The following is a 19516-nucleotide window of genomic DNA, read 5'->3' as shown; positions in this document are numbered from 1 at the left end:
TATGGTAGTAATAACTGGGTTATTGATATCATAAACTCACATATTTGATCATATATTGTTTTTGCAAATGCAACAAATTTTCCACTTTTTAATGCATTTAGATAAAAATTCTGAGAATAAAATTGCAATTGCTGAAATTATATTTAATTTCCAAAGATTTCAAATTACATTTTTGAAAGTACTATACACAATGATGGTCACACACACACACACACACACACACACACACACACACACACACACACACACACACACACACTTCTAAGTTAAAGTTAAAATCAAATAACTGTATATGCAGTTCTATTAAAACAAAAACATAAAATTATAAACAAAATTGAAAAAAAAAATCTTAGATAAAACATAAATATTTTTGAACTCACTTAATGTCCTCCCACACATCTGGACCATAATTTCTCAACACCAGAAGTTCCAACGCGTGGTTCACAAAACCATACTGTAAAAAAAGACAAAAATGTACAGTTGAAAAATTCAAACCTAAAACATATTTATGTATCTATAACGTTACGTATACACGACAGATTTGACAGAATTAGAGATGAATGCATATTTGCCTTTTCGTTGTTTACATATTCAGCGTTCCTTCTATACAGACATACACTTGTGCTTTTTTTTGCGTAAACGAAAACATGAGCTTTTCGGCCCTGGAATTCAACATTTAATCACACAATGATTTAATCACACGATCAATATTCCCCTATGAAACAGAATTGTAGTTTCGAGTAATGACTTAATTCCCTCGTTTTACACAGTCTACCGCAAGCTATAAAGCAAATATTTACGTAAATGGCGACTAGAGAATAAAATGTAGCGCATGTAAAACTGCATTCATATTATTGCTAACGTTACATACCATGTTTCGATTAATTCGCCAATCCCCGGTTTCTGATGTATTAAATCACTAAACACCAGCACTGACAAACTGTACAGCTGTTACGGATGAAACGACCATTCCTGAAACGAGCGCTATGTTATTGACAAAGGATGTAGCCAACGGGAGCGCGAGGATGCAAAAAGTACACACAGCTGGTTCTCGCATTTGCATTACGCTAGATCCCGGATTCAGAATTATACTACGTTGAAGGATCGGCTCATGAATATTGATTACGCAACATGACGTTTGTGTGGAGGACCATTCTGATTGGCTGTGAGTGAAACGTTAGTAGATGGGCGCCAATCAACTGCAGATTGAGACTCTTAATATGGTTGAAAGTTATGAATATTAATTAGGTTACGTCTTGTACACTCCGCTAAGGTTACCAAGCAACTCCAGCATGACCCTTTTAATATTCATGGACCAAGCAGCAAGTTGAATTCTGTCAGAAGATATTATCATTGGAGTTACTTAGACAGTTTGCAAGATTGTAATGAATCTAAATAATTAATATGGTTATCTTAGAAAAGAACGAAAAAACTAGAACTAAAACTAGAATGTATATGTAATATATATATATATATATATATATATATATATATATATATATATATATATATATATATATATATATATATATATATATATATATATTATATATATATATATGTAATATATATATATATATATATATATATATATATATATATATATATATATATATATRTATATATATATATATATATATATATATATATATATATATATATATATATATATATATATAATATATATATATATATATATATATATATATATATATATATATATATATATATATTATATATATATATATATATATATATATATATATATATATATATATATATATATATATATATATATATATATATATATATATATTACATATACATTCTAGTTTAACGGATTTAAACGGTTTCCACTTCTGAGATTTAAAAATATAATAACAATAATAAAAATACTAATACTACTACTAATAATAATAATAGTAATAATTTCAAATGATTTAAACGGTTTCCACTTTTGAGATCTAAAAATATAATAACAATAATAATCATAATAGTAATAATATTAATAATAATAATACAAATAATAATCATAATAATAACAATAATAGGGCGACAGTAGCGCAGTAGTACTGTCGCATTACAGCAAGAAGGTCGCTGGTTCGAGCCTTGGCTGATTGAATAATAATACACAATCAAATTATTTAAACATTGTGTACTTATTTAGATTAAATTACAATTTAATTTAGCCAATCATAATCATTTAACAATTTTGTTTTATTACATGATTATTCGTAGAATGACGGTATGATTCATAATTAACTCCTTATTTGTATTTTCTTATATAAAACAATAAGTTACAACATGCTTCTGGCATATATCTGTATAGCTATATCCTCACTAATTATTAGTTGTCGATGTCTGGACAGTAGGCTACTATTTAAAATATGCATCCTTTTTAATTCTTCGTGTAATCCAGGATTTCCAGCCCTCTTTCTTTGGCATTAAATATTTACCTGAAACCCTCCTGAGATTTTAAGTGTCAAAATAATATAAAAGTAAGCCAAAAGCAGTCGAAATACATTAGCTAAAATTAAATGACCTTTCTATGTAATTTATAATCAGTAGAAATTTTAAGCAGTCCAGGTATATTATGATCTGTACTGATAATAATATTTTGTATTGCATGTTTTTCATTCATTCATTTTCTGCCGCTTTTCCGGGGCAGGGGGAGAAGGGGCAGGGGCAGCAGTCTTAGGAGAGGACCCCAGACTTCCCTCTCTACAGGCACTTCCTCCAGCTTCTCCGGTGTGATCCCAAGGCGTTCCCAGACTAGCCGAGATACATAGTCCCTCCAGCGTGTCCTGGGTCTTCCCGAGGCCTGCTCCCGGTGGGACATGACTGGAACACCTCCCTAGGTAGGCGTCCAAGAGGCATCCGAAACAGATGCCCGAGCCACCTCATATGACTTCTCTCGATGTGGAGGAGCAGCGGCTCTACTCCGAGCTCCTCCCGGGTGTCAGAGCACCTCACCCTATCCATAAGACTGTGCCCTGCCACCCTTGGAAGGAAACTCATTTTGAGCGCTTGTATCCAAGATCTTGTCTTTTTGGTCATGACCCAAATCTCATGACCATATGGTGAGAGTAGGAGCGTAGATTGACCGGTAAACTCCTTCTTTACCACAACGTACAAGTATATCGACCGCATTACAGCTGCCGCTGCACCAATCCACCTGTAAATCTCACGCTCCATCCTTCCCTCACTGGTTAACAAAACCCCAAGATAATTAAACTCTTACACCTGGGGTAAGGACTTTCCTCCAACCTAAAGATGGCAAACCACCATTTTTCCGGTGGAGCACCATGGCCTCGAACTTGGAGGCGCTGATTCTCATCCCAGCAAACCGCCCTAGTGCATGCTGAAGGTCCAAGTTTGATAAGGCCAACAGAATAACATCTTCTGCGAATAACAGGGATAAAATCCTGTGGTCCCCGAACCGGACCCCCTCCAGCCCAAGGCTGCGACTTAAAATTCTGTCCATAAAAACACATGACTCATGTTCTGTTAATGTAGACAGAATTTATCATCTTAATAAAATCAAAATTGATTATGTTTATTTTAGCACATTTAGTCTTGACTAAGTAATGAACTAGTAAATCTGTGCAGGTAATCAGCTGAAAAATTAAATGTTTGTTATAAAAATCTAATTACAATCTAGCGGCTGCTCTTCTCTGATGATGCCAGTTAACCACGCCCCTTAAACCACTAGTTTGCTGCAAATGAAAGATGAAAGATAAGCAAAAGAAAACTCCACACAATACTGAATTTTCTGTTTCATTTGGAAATACTTCATCACACTGAAATAAATATACTGTACCTGCAGCATCAGCAAGTTCCAAGTGACACACACTTTATTATAAAATACTTTAGCATTCTCTCTTTCACTCTTTTTATGAAAAAAACTAGTTGCATTGAAACATCACCATTAAACAAACCAAGCGTTGAGTAAAGCTTGTTTATTACAGATCTATTACAATACAAAAAGTCACAATGTTTACTTTAATGATGAGTGTGCTCGGGCTCTGCCGAGGTGAAGCTTTACTGTGTGCTTAATACAATGACGTGCTCTATAAAGATTATTGAACTGATGCTTATCGTAACTTTTATAGACGATTATGAACGATTCACTGTCTGTACTAGCATTTAAAGAAACAGTCAGCCATTGTAGATACGAACGTGGATGACATTCTTTGCTTTTTTTTTTTTGGTATACACTAAGGAAGTCAAAACAAACTAATATACTTTATTAAAACAAAATATGATCTGTCTATCAAATTCTCACACCTAATTCCGCTGTGAGGAAACCTGTGCAAAGCAAAATCCTTCCGATGAGTGTTACTTGATAGTTTTTTGGCAACATTCAACATTTGGATGATAAACTACCTCTGGCTCAACTAAAAAGATACACAGAGTGACAGGCAGTATTAACCCACTCCTTCCAGCATTCGTCGTATGAGAGGTTTTTACACTTTCATCCACTGGGCTGAGTTTCCTCTGGAGCTGCATTTGTCTTTTGATCGTGAGCCTGGAGGAAGTAACAAACTCCAGGGATGTCAGTGGGGAAGTTGGGCGGAAGATCCTCTCTTGTCCGGGGGATGAGAGTAAACTCTGGACAATCTTTTAACAATCTGAAATAGAAGAGAAGTAACAAACTGTCCTAAAGCACACATGCAGATGCCCTGTAAAACTGCTAGCATTAAATCAGCAACACAAAAAAAAACACAAAAAAAATTTACTTGTTTTGACTCAGCAAGAAATGATTTAATGAGGACTTGTGTCATTCTTCCATAAACATAAAAAAGAACCATTTGGAGGAATGTTCCTGTTCTGTGTTTCTGTAAAAGAATTGTACTTGCTTCTACTGACATTCCATTGTACAATAACGAACTCACTGAATATGTTATTAATGTAAACACATCACATTAAAATAATTACTCAGATAATGGAATAAATATCCTACACAGAATACAATTTCTCCAATTAAAAAATCGAAACCAAAAACCAAACAGAAAAATTAGATTTACTTAAAATTGAACATTTTTGTTCCTATTATGCATATTATTTGAATAAAATGCATAATAATAAAGGTAAAACATTATTTAGTTACAATTCAATTTATTGTGTCCTTGTTACAGCATAACCGTTCAAAGTAACCACTGAGTAATATTAATTTACATGTACTCAGTAACTATAGGGTAAAAGTTAGGATGAGCAGGCCCGTAACCAGGGGGGGTTTCAAGTGGTTCAAAAAAACCACCCCTCACTGAAAAAGGCCCAGAATTCGTCCCATACATGAGCTCATTTGTCCTATTTTGACTGCTATGCCAAAATAAATTGTGAAAATAACTCATTGAAGATGGTTGTTAAATACATTTACATTATTACATTATTATTTTTTTATTAAATTTGTTTTTTATATTAGCGATATGTTTAAATTTTTTATTATTTAATTGGCCAAATTATGACAGGAAAGTTGAATGTGCTGACCAGTTTGTCATTTGCCTACTGCCTAATGTCAGTAAAATGCAGTATTTAAACCTCATAGTTAAATAGAAAATGAAGCGGATAACTGCAAAAAGGTCCACTTTTTGAGAAAAAAGTACCACCCCTTTCGCCAAGCTGGCTACGGGCCTGATAAGGGTTAGTTGATTGTATTTATGCATAATTAATATAGTACGTATATTGACGTGTAACAAGACACCCCTAAAATAAAGTGTTACCTATTGTTTAAACAATTTTGCTGTAAATTCTAATTGCAAAATAAACAGGTATACAGGGCTGCAATTCCCAAAAGCATTTTAAGCCTAAGTGGATCTTAAAAATGATCATGCAACATATCCTAATTAAGGTCTGTTTCTCAAAAGCATAGTAACTTAAGTAGTACTTCAAAAATATTGTAGATCTACGTGTTCTAGAGTAATTGTTAAAGTTAAACTGTAAACTAATTAGTTGCTTTACTTTAAGAAGTGGGTAAAACTGTTGTCTTAAAGGAACAAGTTGAGAACCTAGTGAGTAAATATGTCGTAACTTAAATTGAATTACTTTTAATAATTAATTAATTAATAAATAATTTTAAGGCAATGGGTTTAAAATGAATTATGAATCATCTGTACTGTAAATGAATTCAAATAAAATTAACCATTCCAAAAAATGGATTTGCTCACTTAAAAAAAAAATGTGTTATGTGTTATTCACTTTTTACAGTAAAGTCAACTAATCACTTTAAAAGCAGTAGGTGTTTAAGTAAAGTATACTAATAATTGTTTTCACGTACTGTATGGGGAAAATCAGCAGATTACATTTGTAAGTGCAGTCCTACAGTACACAAAACTCTGAAATATGACCATGCATGTGGATATATAAAACTGTATGTGATATATTTGAACATGCAGGCTACATTTGTAATTCCAACAAATAAAACAATGCTTTAATGTAAATGGCAATTTTTGCAATATTTTGAGATATACTTTGCATATACAAATGTATATATTTAATACATGTAAAATCAAAACATTAACTATGCCATGTCATTTTAAACATTGGAATATATAACTTTATATTGTTTGTATGGTTTTCTCTTTTTTTATAATTAATGAATAGGATCATAAAAATAAGCATGCAGAATATATAAATATACAGTTGAAGTCAGAATTATTAGCCCCGTTCGGTTTTTTTCCTTCTTTTTAGAATATTTTCCAAATTATGTTTTACAGAGCAAGGAAATTTTCACAGTATGTCTAATAATATTTTTATTCGGCTAGAATAAAAGCAGTTTTGAATTTTTTAAACACCATTTTAGAGCCAAAATTATCAGCCCCTTTAAGCTATATTTTTTCTTGATAATCTACAGAACAATCCATTGTTATACAATAACTTGCCCAATTACCCTAACCTGCCTAGTTACCTTAATTAACCTTAAGCCTTTAAAAGTCCCTTTGCGCTGTATAGAATTGTCTTGAAAAATATCAAGTAAAATATTATTTACTGTCATCATGGTAAAGATAAAATAAATTTGTTATTAGAAATAAGTTATGAAAACTATTATGTTTAGAAATGTGTTGAAAAAAATTGGGGACAAAATAAACAAGCGGTCTAATAATTTAGGGGGGCTAATAATTCTGACTTCAACTGTATATATAATACATCCAAATCTATTTAAATAAAAAAAATAATAAAAACAAATCATTTAATAAAATACTTAAAAGATAGGAAAATATGCAAAAAAAATAAATTCATTTAAAAATATGTCAATGACTTGCATGGATGTTTATGAAACCCATCCATTTATTGGATATTGATATGGATAACGTTTTGTTCTTTAACCTTTTTTTGTTTGTTTGTTCAACCAGTTTGTTTGCAGGTTGGTGCTTTTAGATTTGTCCCGACTTGTATAATTGCTAATTAACAAGAGAAGATGGTTAGAAGTTCAAAATTATTAATAATAATTATAATTAAGGATATATTTCATGAATTTGGAAATTGACAGTGACTCCTAAACATGTTCTTGCATAATATTGTTACATGCATCTTTGTGAAACACATGTGAAGTTGCAATGGAGCCAAAATGCTAAGCCAAGGACAGTTGTTTCTGTTTTGTACCTGTATGTCGTGGGACTGACGTTAATCTTTCTTGGCAGGCTACATGACTCAAACTTGTTGGCTAATGTGACATTATTGCCAAAAAGGCAGTAGCGGGGCATTTTAACACCAACCACACCAGCCAAAACTGAGCCAGAATGGATCCCAATACGCATCTGAAAATAAAACAAAGCAAAGACTTCCTTATAGAACAGATTTGCTTTACATATTTCATTTGTTTCAATTTCCTCTCAAACAGGTGTAATATTGCTACTATCTTCAAGTCTTACCAAAATAAGCATCTATTAAAATATAATTATCCCATTTCTGTATATAAAACAGCTGTGTTCAGTTTCTGATTCTTATTTTGGTAAAAAAAATATGCTAATTTCTATCTGTTATGAATACCTTGAACATGCCTAATTTTATACCTAAAATAAAATACATTTTGATGTGACCTTTCAAATATTATTCAAATATAATTGAGAATGTCTTATTTTACTAACCAACAGAATTGCTGAAACTTTTAGATTTTTGTGTTTAATAGCATTATATGTGCATTGTTTTGCATGATAAATAAGAGAAAGCATGTTAAACAATATTAAAAAAATCACTCGTATTGATGTTTTAACCACAGAAAGCCTAATGAAATACTTACCCTGATAACCTCACCCATGGGAGTCGTGACCTCATCAGACAACTCCATCATTTTTAGAGCCATAAGAGCAATTTGGACGGCATGGGTCGGACTCTCTTTGTGTAATCCTCCTGCTACACAGTATGCATCGCCGATGGTTTCCACCTTGAACACATAAATGAGGACATATGAAAGGTTATGAGAGCAGAGTGCTAAATATTTCATAACACATGTCTGGCTATATTCAAGCTTCATGGCTGCTGTGAATTTTTTTAGCCTCTCTGTGATATCCATGTGTTAAAACCAATTAACAAAACATTACATATATGCTAATTACAAAAATCAACAATTAATATATTATATTATATTATATTATATTATATTATATTATATTATATTATATTATATTATATTATATTATATTATATTATATTATATTATATTATATTATATTATATTATATTATATTATATTATATTATATTGACAGATTAGTTGAACTATTTATTATAATTCTGGCAAATCATAACAAATTTCATGGCAAATTTCTGATAACATGATCGGAAAAGATTTAGTGTGAAAACTAAGTATTTTGAAACCAGCTATAACTAATTAACTTTTTTTAATGGTACATCTTGACAGGCTGAGAGACATTAATTTCCTGTTATTGCACATCGAGTATGGAGATGTTGGAGGCACACTGCATGAACCAGCTGAGATATGTTGGGAGAAGACAAGAGGGGAATCTATTTTAGGATATAGCTGTCTGTAAGAATGTAAGCAAAGGCAGACACTAAGCTAAACTTTACCTCCACTGTCTTTTACAAGAAATTCATCTCTGCTGCATGTGTATGGGAAATTCGGCTACAGATTACATTATCCAACCTCGCAGCAGTCTATGGCCTCGCATGCCAGAAATTATTAAATTAATATTTGTTTGGTAAAAAGATTTTGGGTGAATTATCATCCTCAAATCCCAGGGGCCCGCAGATACAGATAAAGGAATGTATTTTCCAGAAAAAAAACAACCTTTTTTTGCCAGCTTGAAGCTAAAAGACCTAAAAAGGAAGTTTCAATGAACTATATTGTAAACAATCCAAAGAGCAATCCAACACTTATCAAAAGTTAAATGTGACCCTGTGAAACCACTACGCCGCCCAAACCAACGTCATAGTGATGTCAAATACTGAAATTTGTTCATCAGGTATGGCAACCAAAACCCAACGTCTGATAGATGTCAGAGCGGTAACGTCCACAACGTCAAGTTGTAAAATCATTAGAGGCTGATTATTGGTTGATTTTAGGTTGTGTTGGAAAGTATTCAAAATGCAATGTCTGTCTGATGTTGGACATTAACATTGACCTGATACTGGGTTCTGACATCAACCTGATTTTTACTTCACAACGTCAATCTGACATCATGTTGACATCCTGTGCCTGCTGAGTATATTTTTGGTAATACACAGCAGCTTGCAGCTTGCTGGTAATACACAGCAAAGCTTTATTTACTTACATTTTTTGTTTTGTTTTCTAGTCCAGATGTCTAAACATTTTTTAATCATGAAGCGTTTTCTAGACAAGCAAAACATATTTTCTTGTTTTAAGAAATAATGTCAGTGAAGAGAGTTTTTCCTTCAAACATGCAAAATAATCTGCCTATGTGGTAAGAAAAATAATCTTATCTCAAAAGGAAAAACAACATTATTTTGCATGTTTTAAGGAAAATATTAATAATTTTGGTAAATTATTTCTTAAAACAAGACAATATTTTTGCTTGTTTAGAAATTGCTTCTTGATTTAAGATTGTTTAGATATTTAGATTAGAAACAAGGCAAAAAATCTATAAATATGTATCTAAGAAAAACATTTTATGTAGTGTAGCCAAAAATGCCAAAGTAAAAACAATATATTTTTTCTTTTATGCCAAGAATCATTAAAATATTATGTAAATATAATGTTACATGAAGACATTTTGTAAATTTCCTACTGTAAATATATCAAACAAATTTTTGATAAGCATTACTTCAAATTTAATTTGGACAAATTTAAAGGCCATTTTCTTAATATTTACTTTTTTTATTTACTTTTTTTTTTAAATAATTGTTTCTCTAACAGGCATTGTCCTATCAATAGAAAGACCTTTCATAAATTTTAATAAAAAAAGACATTTATGACTGGTTCAGGGTCACAAACGGAAGTGAACTGCTCTACTGTACATTGTTTGATTTGCTACAGTATCACCCACCTTATACACATCCAGCTCACCGCAGTGGTGATCAAACCTGGTGTAGAGCTCACTGAGCATATTTACCACCTGCATGGGTGTACATCGTGAGCAGATGGCAGTGAAGCCCACTATATCTGAGAACAGCACGGTGACGTGATCAAACTTTTTCGCCTGCACAGGAAGTCCCTGCCACAAGCGCTGAGCAACGTTTCCTGGGAAGATTGTGAAGAGCAGCTCTACTGTTCGCCTCTTTTCTTCCTCCAGGGCCTGGTGTGCCTGTTCCAGTGCAGCTTTGGCTTTGCCCAGACGCTTTTTCAGTCCGTCCTGGGCCTTGGTTTGCTCCCCAACCAGAACAACATCCCGTAGTGCATTGTGGATGGGAATATCCGAGAGGTAAAGGCCCCGGCCTGTCAGCTCCTCCAGCTTATCCACACACGGAGAGCCGAGGAAGAGGAGAGCACTCATTTCTGACATGAAGATCATTTGGCCCTTTAGGTCCATATGCTACAAAGAGAGAGTAAGGAAGGTTTTACTTTTTTTTTTTTAAAGTATACAATTATACACATATAATAATTTATCAAAATGTAAAATATATGTTGTTTAAAGGGAAAGCTCACCAAATACTAAACATACACTCACAATTTACTCAACATCAAGTGGTTTCAAATCCTTTTCTTTTTTTCTTTTGAGCATAAAAGAAGATATTTTGAATAATCTTGGAAACCGGTAGCCATTTAATCTACAGTAAAGTATTTAATGGAAATGAATGGTTTCCAGTTTCTAACATTCTTCAAAATATTTGCTTTCGAGTTCAACAGAAGACAAAAACTCAAACAGCTTTAGAACAAGTGGAGGGAGAGTAAATGATGATCAGTTTGTATTATTGGATGAGCAATTTAACCCTTTATATATAACCCATTAAGAAGTTAATTATGAAATTTAGTAACCCATATTATTGGTGCCATTGTGGCCTACAAAAGGAACTGCATCCAGCCAATTTAAAGCTTGTGCGGATAAAATGTACAAGAGATTGAATGTGATTAAGTGCCCTGCTCAGAGCAAATTTTTTTTTACCTTTTTTGCTTGAACATAAAAAGAAACTGAAATACTATTGCAGCAATGAAGGCAAACAACCAGATGCCATCCACAGCTGAGAGTGAAGCTTAGATACAGTATGTAAATATGCGCCTCGCTCTTTCCTCTCAGTAACAAAACAAACACACAAGAAAATTCACCGCCATCATGTTGACAGAAGAAGTCATTTAAATTAGAATGTTATGTTGATTATAAAGTTCTTATGAGACTATATACTAGATCTAGCTTTGTACTGTAAAGGTAATGCCAGGCAATGTTAGGCAATATTGTCGTCAATGAGTAACCTGATAAGACACAGGGCAACTGGATACAGATTCAATTTTGCTACCCATTCTTAATTGGAATGTAGCAGAGCAACATCGCTTAACAATACACCCTTGTATCATTACCATGAAGTGCTTTCAAATACGCATTTTTATTCTATGTTTGACGTAATCTCAACTGAAACATTAAAGGGTGAGACACAGAGTAGCTCCTCCCCTTTAAAAAAACAGCCAATAGTGATTTGTTTAATCACAGCTCTGCCAGTGAATGTCAGATACTAGAAAGCGTTTACACTATAAACTTCTTTTGAATAACACTATTTTTTATTTATTCTGCTAATGTAAATAGGATTTCAATTTATCTATAAAAGATACATTTCTGTTTTTCTCTAATAATGATCATCCCATTGATCTTACTGTTACATTTTTTGTAAAACCTAGATTTAATACTTTTCTTGCTGAAATTTTGTTCAATATTGAATCTCTTGAGCTTATTAATAATAATAAGAATATTAACGCAATGAAAAGTGCATATGTTTGCAAACCCACCCAAAGTTACAAACAATGGTGCCGATGAGAACGATCATGTGGTGAATGTTGATCCGCCAGCCGAGATCAAACGAGTGTTTTTGGAGAGAGTGCTGAAAGACTCGGTGGATCAGCTATTTTTAATGGCCTGAATCTCGATACGTTGCATTCACTGCATGTTCAGTGCAAATGGCTGCTAAATGTAAAATCTCTATTGCTCATTCGCAGAAAGACGATGAAGGCTCTTGTGTTGAGCCCAATAAGCCTTACATCCAAAATTAGAGCAAGGGTGTTTCTTTGGTGACATCACTTTGACTCACACTCGGAAAATGGCAGACGTGAAACAACAAACTAAAGATATGGTAACGTGCGCCTTTCAAATAATATTGGTGGGTGGGGGACCGCACTCCTAATTTAACTTGCGGTCAGTCTCATAAGCGCTCCAATTGGTCCACCATTTATATGCTGTTAAATTTAAAAAAAAAAAGAACTGGGTGTGTTTATATCATTCCAATATGATGGTCTATACACTATACTTACACACAAGTCTTTCCAAACAGCTTGAAAAGTAGGTTTTTCACCATAGGTGCCCTTTAAAGCTTATGATAATATTTTTTATTAATAATTGAGCCTTTGTAACATTTTTTTTCTTTTTTCTTCTCTTTCCTATTTTTTTGTTACTCTATTTACTCTTCAATGCAGCAATGTTATTTTACCTGTATTCAAACATTTTTTTTTAAATTATATTTAAATTTAAAGGGCACCTATGGTGAAAAATCTACCTTTCAAACAGTTGTGTGTAACATGTGTGTAAGTTTAGTGTATAGACCATCATATTGGGGTGAAATAGACACATCCCGCCTTTTTTTAAAAATTGAACAACATAAAAACGGTGGACTAATTGGAGCGGTTTTTAGAACGACCGCAACTTGACGTAGGAGTGCGGTTCCCCCGTCCACCAATATTGATTGACAGGCACGCGTTACCATATCCTCAGTTTGTTGTTTCACTAAACAACATGTCACTAAAGGAACACCCTTGCTCTATTTTTAGATGCAAGGCTCATTGGGCTCAACACAAGATCAACATTAACCACATGAATGCTGTAATCGGAATTATTGTTTGTAACTTAGTTTGTTTGTAGGTAGGTTTGCAAACTAGTGTACTTTTCATTGCGTCTACCTTAAACTTCAGCCGTTTGCATTTCTTGCGGTCACAGAAACTCTCTGTGAGTGTGATCTTAAATAGGTGCAGCTGGAAAGTGCGAGCGCGGTGCCTCACGTGAGTGTCTCTCCATTGGAAATAAAATAACAAACTTGCCAGCAGGTCGCACACCAGAAGCACCGCTCAGCGACGTGCAGCATCCTGCCACACAGCACCACGCATTTTAGAATTCCAAACATAGGTTTCTATCAGGGTACACACAATGACGCTTCAGGTCGGTGGCTGTCTGCAGCGCCCAGCCACGATTCGGGACACTTCATATTTCTGCCTCGCCACAGAGCTCCATCTGAATAGTTTTTAAATAATATACGAATATGTGTGTCTGGTGTTCTGTGTCGCGGCTCTAAGCGGGTCATCCGGTGCCTCAGTCAAAGTTAATTCAGTGTGCGTGGTTATTAGTCTCAGTGTACAAGCTCGTAAGTTTAAACTAGCACACAGTTGACTGTAAAACTATACAAAGACACAAATGATTGTGTACTCTCTGCTTGGTCTGTGTCAGAGTAGTACATGTACGGCTGAATGCTGATCCTCTCACTCATGTTGCTTCTCTCTGTCTGCCTGTCTGTTGCCAAACACAGAGCAGGGGGGCTCTTGGCTCCGCCCCCTTGTTACGTTGGGCGGTAAGTTGAAACTAATTTTCATGTGAAGCAACACACCCCTAAAACAGCGGCCTGTTTACACGCCCCCAAAATAACACTTTTTAACACATTATAATAAAAAAATCTGAATTGTGTTTTGAACTGAACCTGAACTGGCACACTCAGAAGAACCATAATATTATTATTAAATCGTAAAAAAGCGGCAAACTATTTGCCATTTAAAAATGAAAGAAAAAAAACAAACTAGAAAGCATTTAATTGGTCAAGATTTGATGAGAAACGGTAATGTGAGATGACATAAAAAAAATTTGTTGATCCACTGTTTATATTAGGTTTATATATTCGAAATGCAAATTTTGTCACAGACATCCTGATATTAACATGTAATTTCACTGGACATTTAAGGCTATATTTTTAAACGAATTATTGTTTTTTTTTATGACACATTAACTGTTTTTTTTTATGACACATTAACATTACAGTACAGAATAGTTCTTCCAGCATTATCTTCAACATTGCTTAAGTGTTAATTTAATTTGTCCTAGACAAGCTCAACAGGAGCAATTTAAATATATATATATTTTTTATTCTTCTGCAAAACATTACAAGTCTATAACATAAAACACAAGCTTTTGTAAAGAAAATCTATTTTTAGTAGCATTTTTTTCAATTTGATAACACATCTACAACTATAAATTGATTATTATTTAATAGTTCTTACATATTACCCCTTTAATGATATTCACTTTAAAATAATAAATTAAATCTATGTTGCTTTATAGATACATGTTCAGAGTTTTTAGATAATTTTGTTTAATTATAAATATATATGGCAGCACAGTGGCGCAGTGGGAAGCACAATCGCCTCACAGCAAGAAAGCTGCTGGTTTGAGCCCCGGCTGGGTCAGTTGACATTTCTGTGTGAAGTTTGCATGTTCTCCCTATGTTCGTGTGGGTTTTCTCCGGGTGCTCCGGTTTCCCCACAGTCCAAAATACGCTATAGGTGAATAGGGTAAGCTAAATTGGCTATAGTAAGAGTGTGTGAATGCAAGAGTGTATGATTGTTTCCCGGTGTTGAGTTGCGGCTGGAAGGGCATCCGTGGCATAAAACATATGCTGGATAAGTTGGCGGTTCATTCCGATGTGGTTAATAAAGGGATTAAGCCGAAAAAAAAATTAATAAATGAAGATTTATATATTCTATATGTATTTAGTACCTAACATGTGAATAAAGGACTTAAAGGATAACAATAAATACCAATAAAACATTTCCACCGGCTGTTTCATCAATGATTCTGCAGTCAACTAATTATTTCTTTCTGTCACTTCATTCTTTCAGTTTTTGGGGGGTATGGAATATGTCTGTAGCCTCCTCCTACCCAGTTCCACCTGTCTAGATCTGCCACAAGAGTTTTTTTTTTTTTTATCTTGTCACAGCACCTTTTAATCTCATATATTCTTGGGGTTCAGCAGAGTAAATCTTCACAGTCACAGCAGCAGCAGCATAGCAGATCTACTCTGCCAAAAAAAACCTATTTACATATATATTGTTCATTAATAAAATGTCTGTTTCAAAACCTTTCAAGAGTTGACATGACTTTATGGATATTTAGTAAGTATAAAAATATAAATCTGACTGTCTAAGTGGAGTAGCGTGATGTGAGAGGGATTTTGTTGTTGGTGCTGTTTATATCTTCCTTTTTTTCTATTTAGGGGTAAATCTTAAATTAATTAATTTTGTTTATTAAGTCTAAACTTTAAGTATGCCATTTAAATGCAAAAAGTTTTACATTCTAGAAAAATGGTGTGTTATTTTAACTTAAATTTGTGTCAGATATGTCCTGGGTTAATTGTTTTTTAGTATGAAACTTTCTAATAACATATTGATACGAAATAACATAATAATGAAAATAATGAATAAACAGTACAATATTTTTTTTCTCCTGGAGAAAGTCTTATTAGTTTTATTTTGGCTTGAATAAAAGCAGTTTTAAATTTTTTAGAGAGCATTTTAAGGTCAAAATTATTAGCCCCTTTTAAGCTATTTTTTCCGATAGTCTACAGAAAAACCATCATTATACAATAACTTGCCAAATTACACTAACCTGCCTAGTTAACCTAAATAACCTAGTTAACCCTTTAAATGTCACTTTAAGCTGTAGAGAAGTGTCTTGAAAAATATCTAGTAAAATATTAAGTACTATCATCATGGCACAGATAAAATAAATCAACTTTTAGAGATGAGTTACTAAAACTATTATGTTTAGAAATGTGTTGAAAAATTCTTATCTCCATTAAACAGAAATTGGGGAAAAATAAACAGGGGGGCTAATAATTCTGACTTAAACTGTATATATAATGTATCCTTCTCAAAGGAATCTAGACAGGGTTGCTGTGCTATTTCTATCGTATGAGCATAAGGGTAGATTTTCATTAATAGAATCTTTGAAGGGCCTTCCATGTCTTGACATTTGGAGCCATGTTCATGCTTTATTGCATTGCCCTTATTACAACAGTGATCTGCAACCTGAGAAACTGAGATTTTCCATTAAAAAATTCTCCCTCAGCTATCTCATAAAAACTCATCTCGGATCAGCACGAATAGCAGGGAAACCCCTACTAATTACTTTGCACTGATTAGCAGAATCATGTTGCGCTTTTTAATTGTCTATCAACATGAAACCAGAGCTAATCTTTCATTTCTTTTTCTCTTTGATGTCGGTGTGATAAAATGACACAGACCTTCAGAAGCTCACCTTTTGAATGCAAACACAGCACCTGAAAGCATTCAAAGCTGCTAACTTGGATGTTTTTCCTCATTCTGGTTGGCTTGTCTTAGCTAAGCAATAAGCTTGATGTTTGAAAAATTCCCAGGTAAGCAGTTTCACATGTAACTAGGTGGCCCGTTGTTAGCATCAGCAGTTTGATACATAAGATTCAAAGGCACTTGCATTTTTTTGCAGAGGCAGAAACTCTAAATCAACAACAAAACAATTACCTTTCCCGGGCTGTCAGCAGAGCTTGCTCCATGCTGCTTCACCCTTAGCAAGAATTGAGTGTTTAGCATGGTCAAAATATCCTGGAAGCTGGCTCGTATCTCTGGTGAAACAATGGCAAAGTGTTCATTGAAAGCAGGTCTTCTTTGCCCATCTCTGCATCTCCCTAGCCGTCTCCTCAAACCATCCCCGATCTGCAGCAGGCCCATTTCCTGATCCAGGAGAATGTGGAAGGGAAAAGTGGAGTAGAGCAGCGAGAGGGGAATGTCTCCAGAAGTGTGTGTCCTCATGGGGCTTGGTGTGAGGCTCCTGCCGTCTCTCACCACCACTGAGTACAGCAGATGGGGCTGATGATCAGCCTGTAGAGCGCCACTGTCTTTACCCCCAACATCCATCCTGACCTCCACCCGTGTGCAGTAGAGCAAACACGCTGCCGCCTGGATGATACCCGAGAAGAAGAGCTCAGTGCTGGGAAGGGGATTGAAGAAATAGACGGTCAGGAGCCCTGGATCTTTGTCCAAGCAGAGGATGGAGGCTTGGTGGATGTAACGCTGTATCTCAGGGGTGGGTGGTGTGCTTTGTTTCAGAAGAACGTTGAAACTGTTGAGAAAATCATGAAGAGCTCCCCCCACCACTCTGAGAATATGACCGTCCTCTTCATAACAGTCCCGAAACACCTCCAGACCCAGAGAAATCTTTAGTGCGTCCATGGGGATACCTGAGATTGAAAAGATTTCATGTGAAAAATACAATCAATTGAAAATTGATATATATAATTGTGTACAGTGCCTCTTCTAACCTGTTTTAAGGGAGTAGTTTTTCATGACATCAGATAATTGTTCAGCATTGTCAAGTGTGTGAGAGACATCAGAGCTGCATGCTACGGGGCTTTAGACACATGTATTAAAACAGTGTTAGGTAAATTAATATCAAGAATGCAACAGCATCAACGTTATAATGCTTTTTCAATTTTTGGTTAAATGAGTAGACTACATTTTAGCAATTAATATATATATATATATATATATATATATATATATATATATATATATATATATATATATATATATATATATATATATATATATATAATGTAATATAATATAATATAATATAATATAATATAATATAATATAATATAATAATATAATTTTTTTTTACTTTGACAATTGGCTATGTCATCTAATTGAAATCACTGTGTATAATATAAACAAAAAATTGGGAAAATAGTAATGCAGTACAATCTTTGATTACAAAAACGAAAACAGAGTCTGTGTCTACATTTTGAAAATGATCGACACAAACAAAAACTGGAGTAAATAAAAAAAAAGCAATACAGAAATTCATGAAAAAAAAAAAATCATGACAGATGATAGATGACAGATCATAAAAGAACATCTTACCAACTCGTGTCTATTTGCTGTTTGATAACTCTGATCAACGCATTTCGTAATTTCTCGAACTAAAAGAAAAGGAAAAAACATTATTTGGAGCACAACGTGTGGGTATTTGACAGATAACAGACGTTTGTCAGCCTTTTTTATTTATAGGCTAATTGCATTATTACATTTAGGCTATAACATTTAGACTGGGCTCCACGCAGATAAAAAAAAACACATTTTCCAAATGCAATGTATAAGAATCTGCTGCAGGTACACATCGGACAAACGATTTTACCTCTGGACACACCAGCTTTCGGACGCTTTCTCCCAGTGAATGCAGATTAACTTTGCTCCGGCTTATTTTGCGTCTGGGCAGAATGTTTGTGATATTGCCCTGCACCTCTCTGGATACTGGCACAACATTCACCGCATTGCTTCCCTCAAAGTCCGCTGGTTCCTCATTTCCCAAGACCATAGAAAAGGGGCATTCGCCCGCAATTTTAAGATCCTTCAGTTTAGCGCAAAACATTCTTTGCGTAATGGTCCTCTCCAAACACACAGCAGAAAAAATCTACATTGTGAAAATCCGACTGAGACCATTCCTACCCATCCGAGTCCAGGATAAAAGCATTCCTATTGAGCAGGTGATGGAAACAATATAAGCTGCGGAGAAATTATTTACCCGCGTGAACACGTCTTACCCAGGACTAAGCTATTTCAAACTTATCAGCAGCTATTCCGCCTGCATACAATTTTCATAGTAAATTACAGGGGCAAATGATAAACCATGGATCATTAAGTATGGCCAATCACAGGCACCAAAGGAACCTCCATCTAGCCAATGGATGCGCCAGAAACCAGAGCTCCTTAAAAATGCATTATGCTCGTCTGGAGATGCGTGATGTTCTCCTGGAGATGCTGTGAGCCATGCGCATCATCCAATGAATTGGCTAGTGATTTTAGAGGATTGCCGTTCTGTACCGTG

At 34.3% G+C, this 19516-nt stretch overlaps 3 protein-coding genes across 7 annotated transcripts in view; all 3 read right to left on the bottom strand.

The window, feature by feature from the left end:
- gucy1b1 (guanylate cyclase 1 soluble subunit beta 1) overlaps positions 1 to 1049 on the bottom strand; it is a 37622-nt gene extending 36573 nt beyond the window's left edge. Inside the window, 2 exon segments of the mRNA NM_001251945.2 lie at positions 381 to 454; positions 872 to 1049. Of these exon segments, the coding sequence (NP_001238874.1) occupies positions 381 to 454; positions 872 to 874 (77 nt within the window). The 5' untranslated portion in view covers positions 875 to 1049.
- LOC137490010 (uncharacterized) overlaps positions 1 to 19516 on the bottom strand; it is a 692802-nt gene that overhangs the window by 595288 nt on the left and 77998 nt on the right. The gene's annotated exons all lie outside the window — the stretch shown is intronic.
- gucy1a1 (guanylate cyclase 1 soluble subunit alpha 1) lies at positions 3945 to 19281 on the bottom strand. 2 transcript variants are annotated; one of them, NM_001309529.1, is given in 8 exon segments: positions 3945 to 4631; positions 7603 to 7757; positions 8240 to 8383; positions 10463 to 10948; positions 17152 to 17867; positions 17949 to 18037; positions 18553 to 18611; positions 18827 to 19264. In NM_001309529.1, coding segments are annotated over 8 exon segments (2040 nt in total). In that variant the 5' UTR covers positions 19061 to 19264; the 3' UTR covers positions 3945 to 4474.

Source organism: Danio rerio, chromosome 1 (assembly GCF_049306965.1).
Source record: "Danio rerio strain Tuebingen ecotype United States chromosome 1, GRCz12tu, whole genome shotgun sequence".
NCBI classification, from domain to species: Eukaryota; Metazoa; Chordata; class Actinopteri; order Cypriniformes; family Danionidae; genus Danio; species Danio rerio.
Note: the sequence above shows the minus strand (reverse complement) of the source record. Positions and strands in the feature narration are given on the sequence as shown.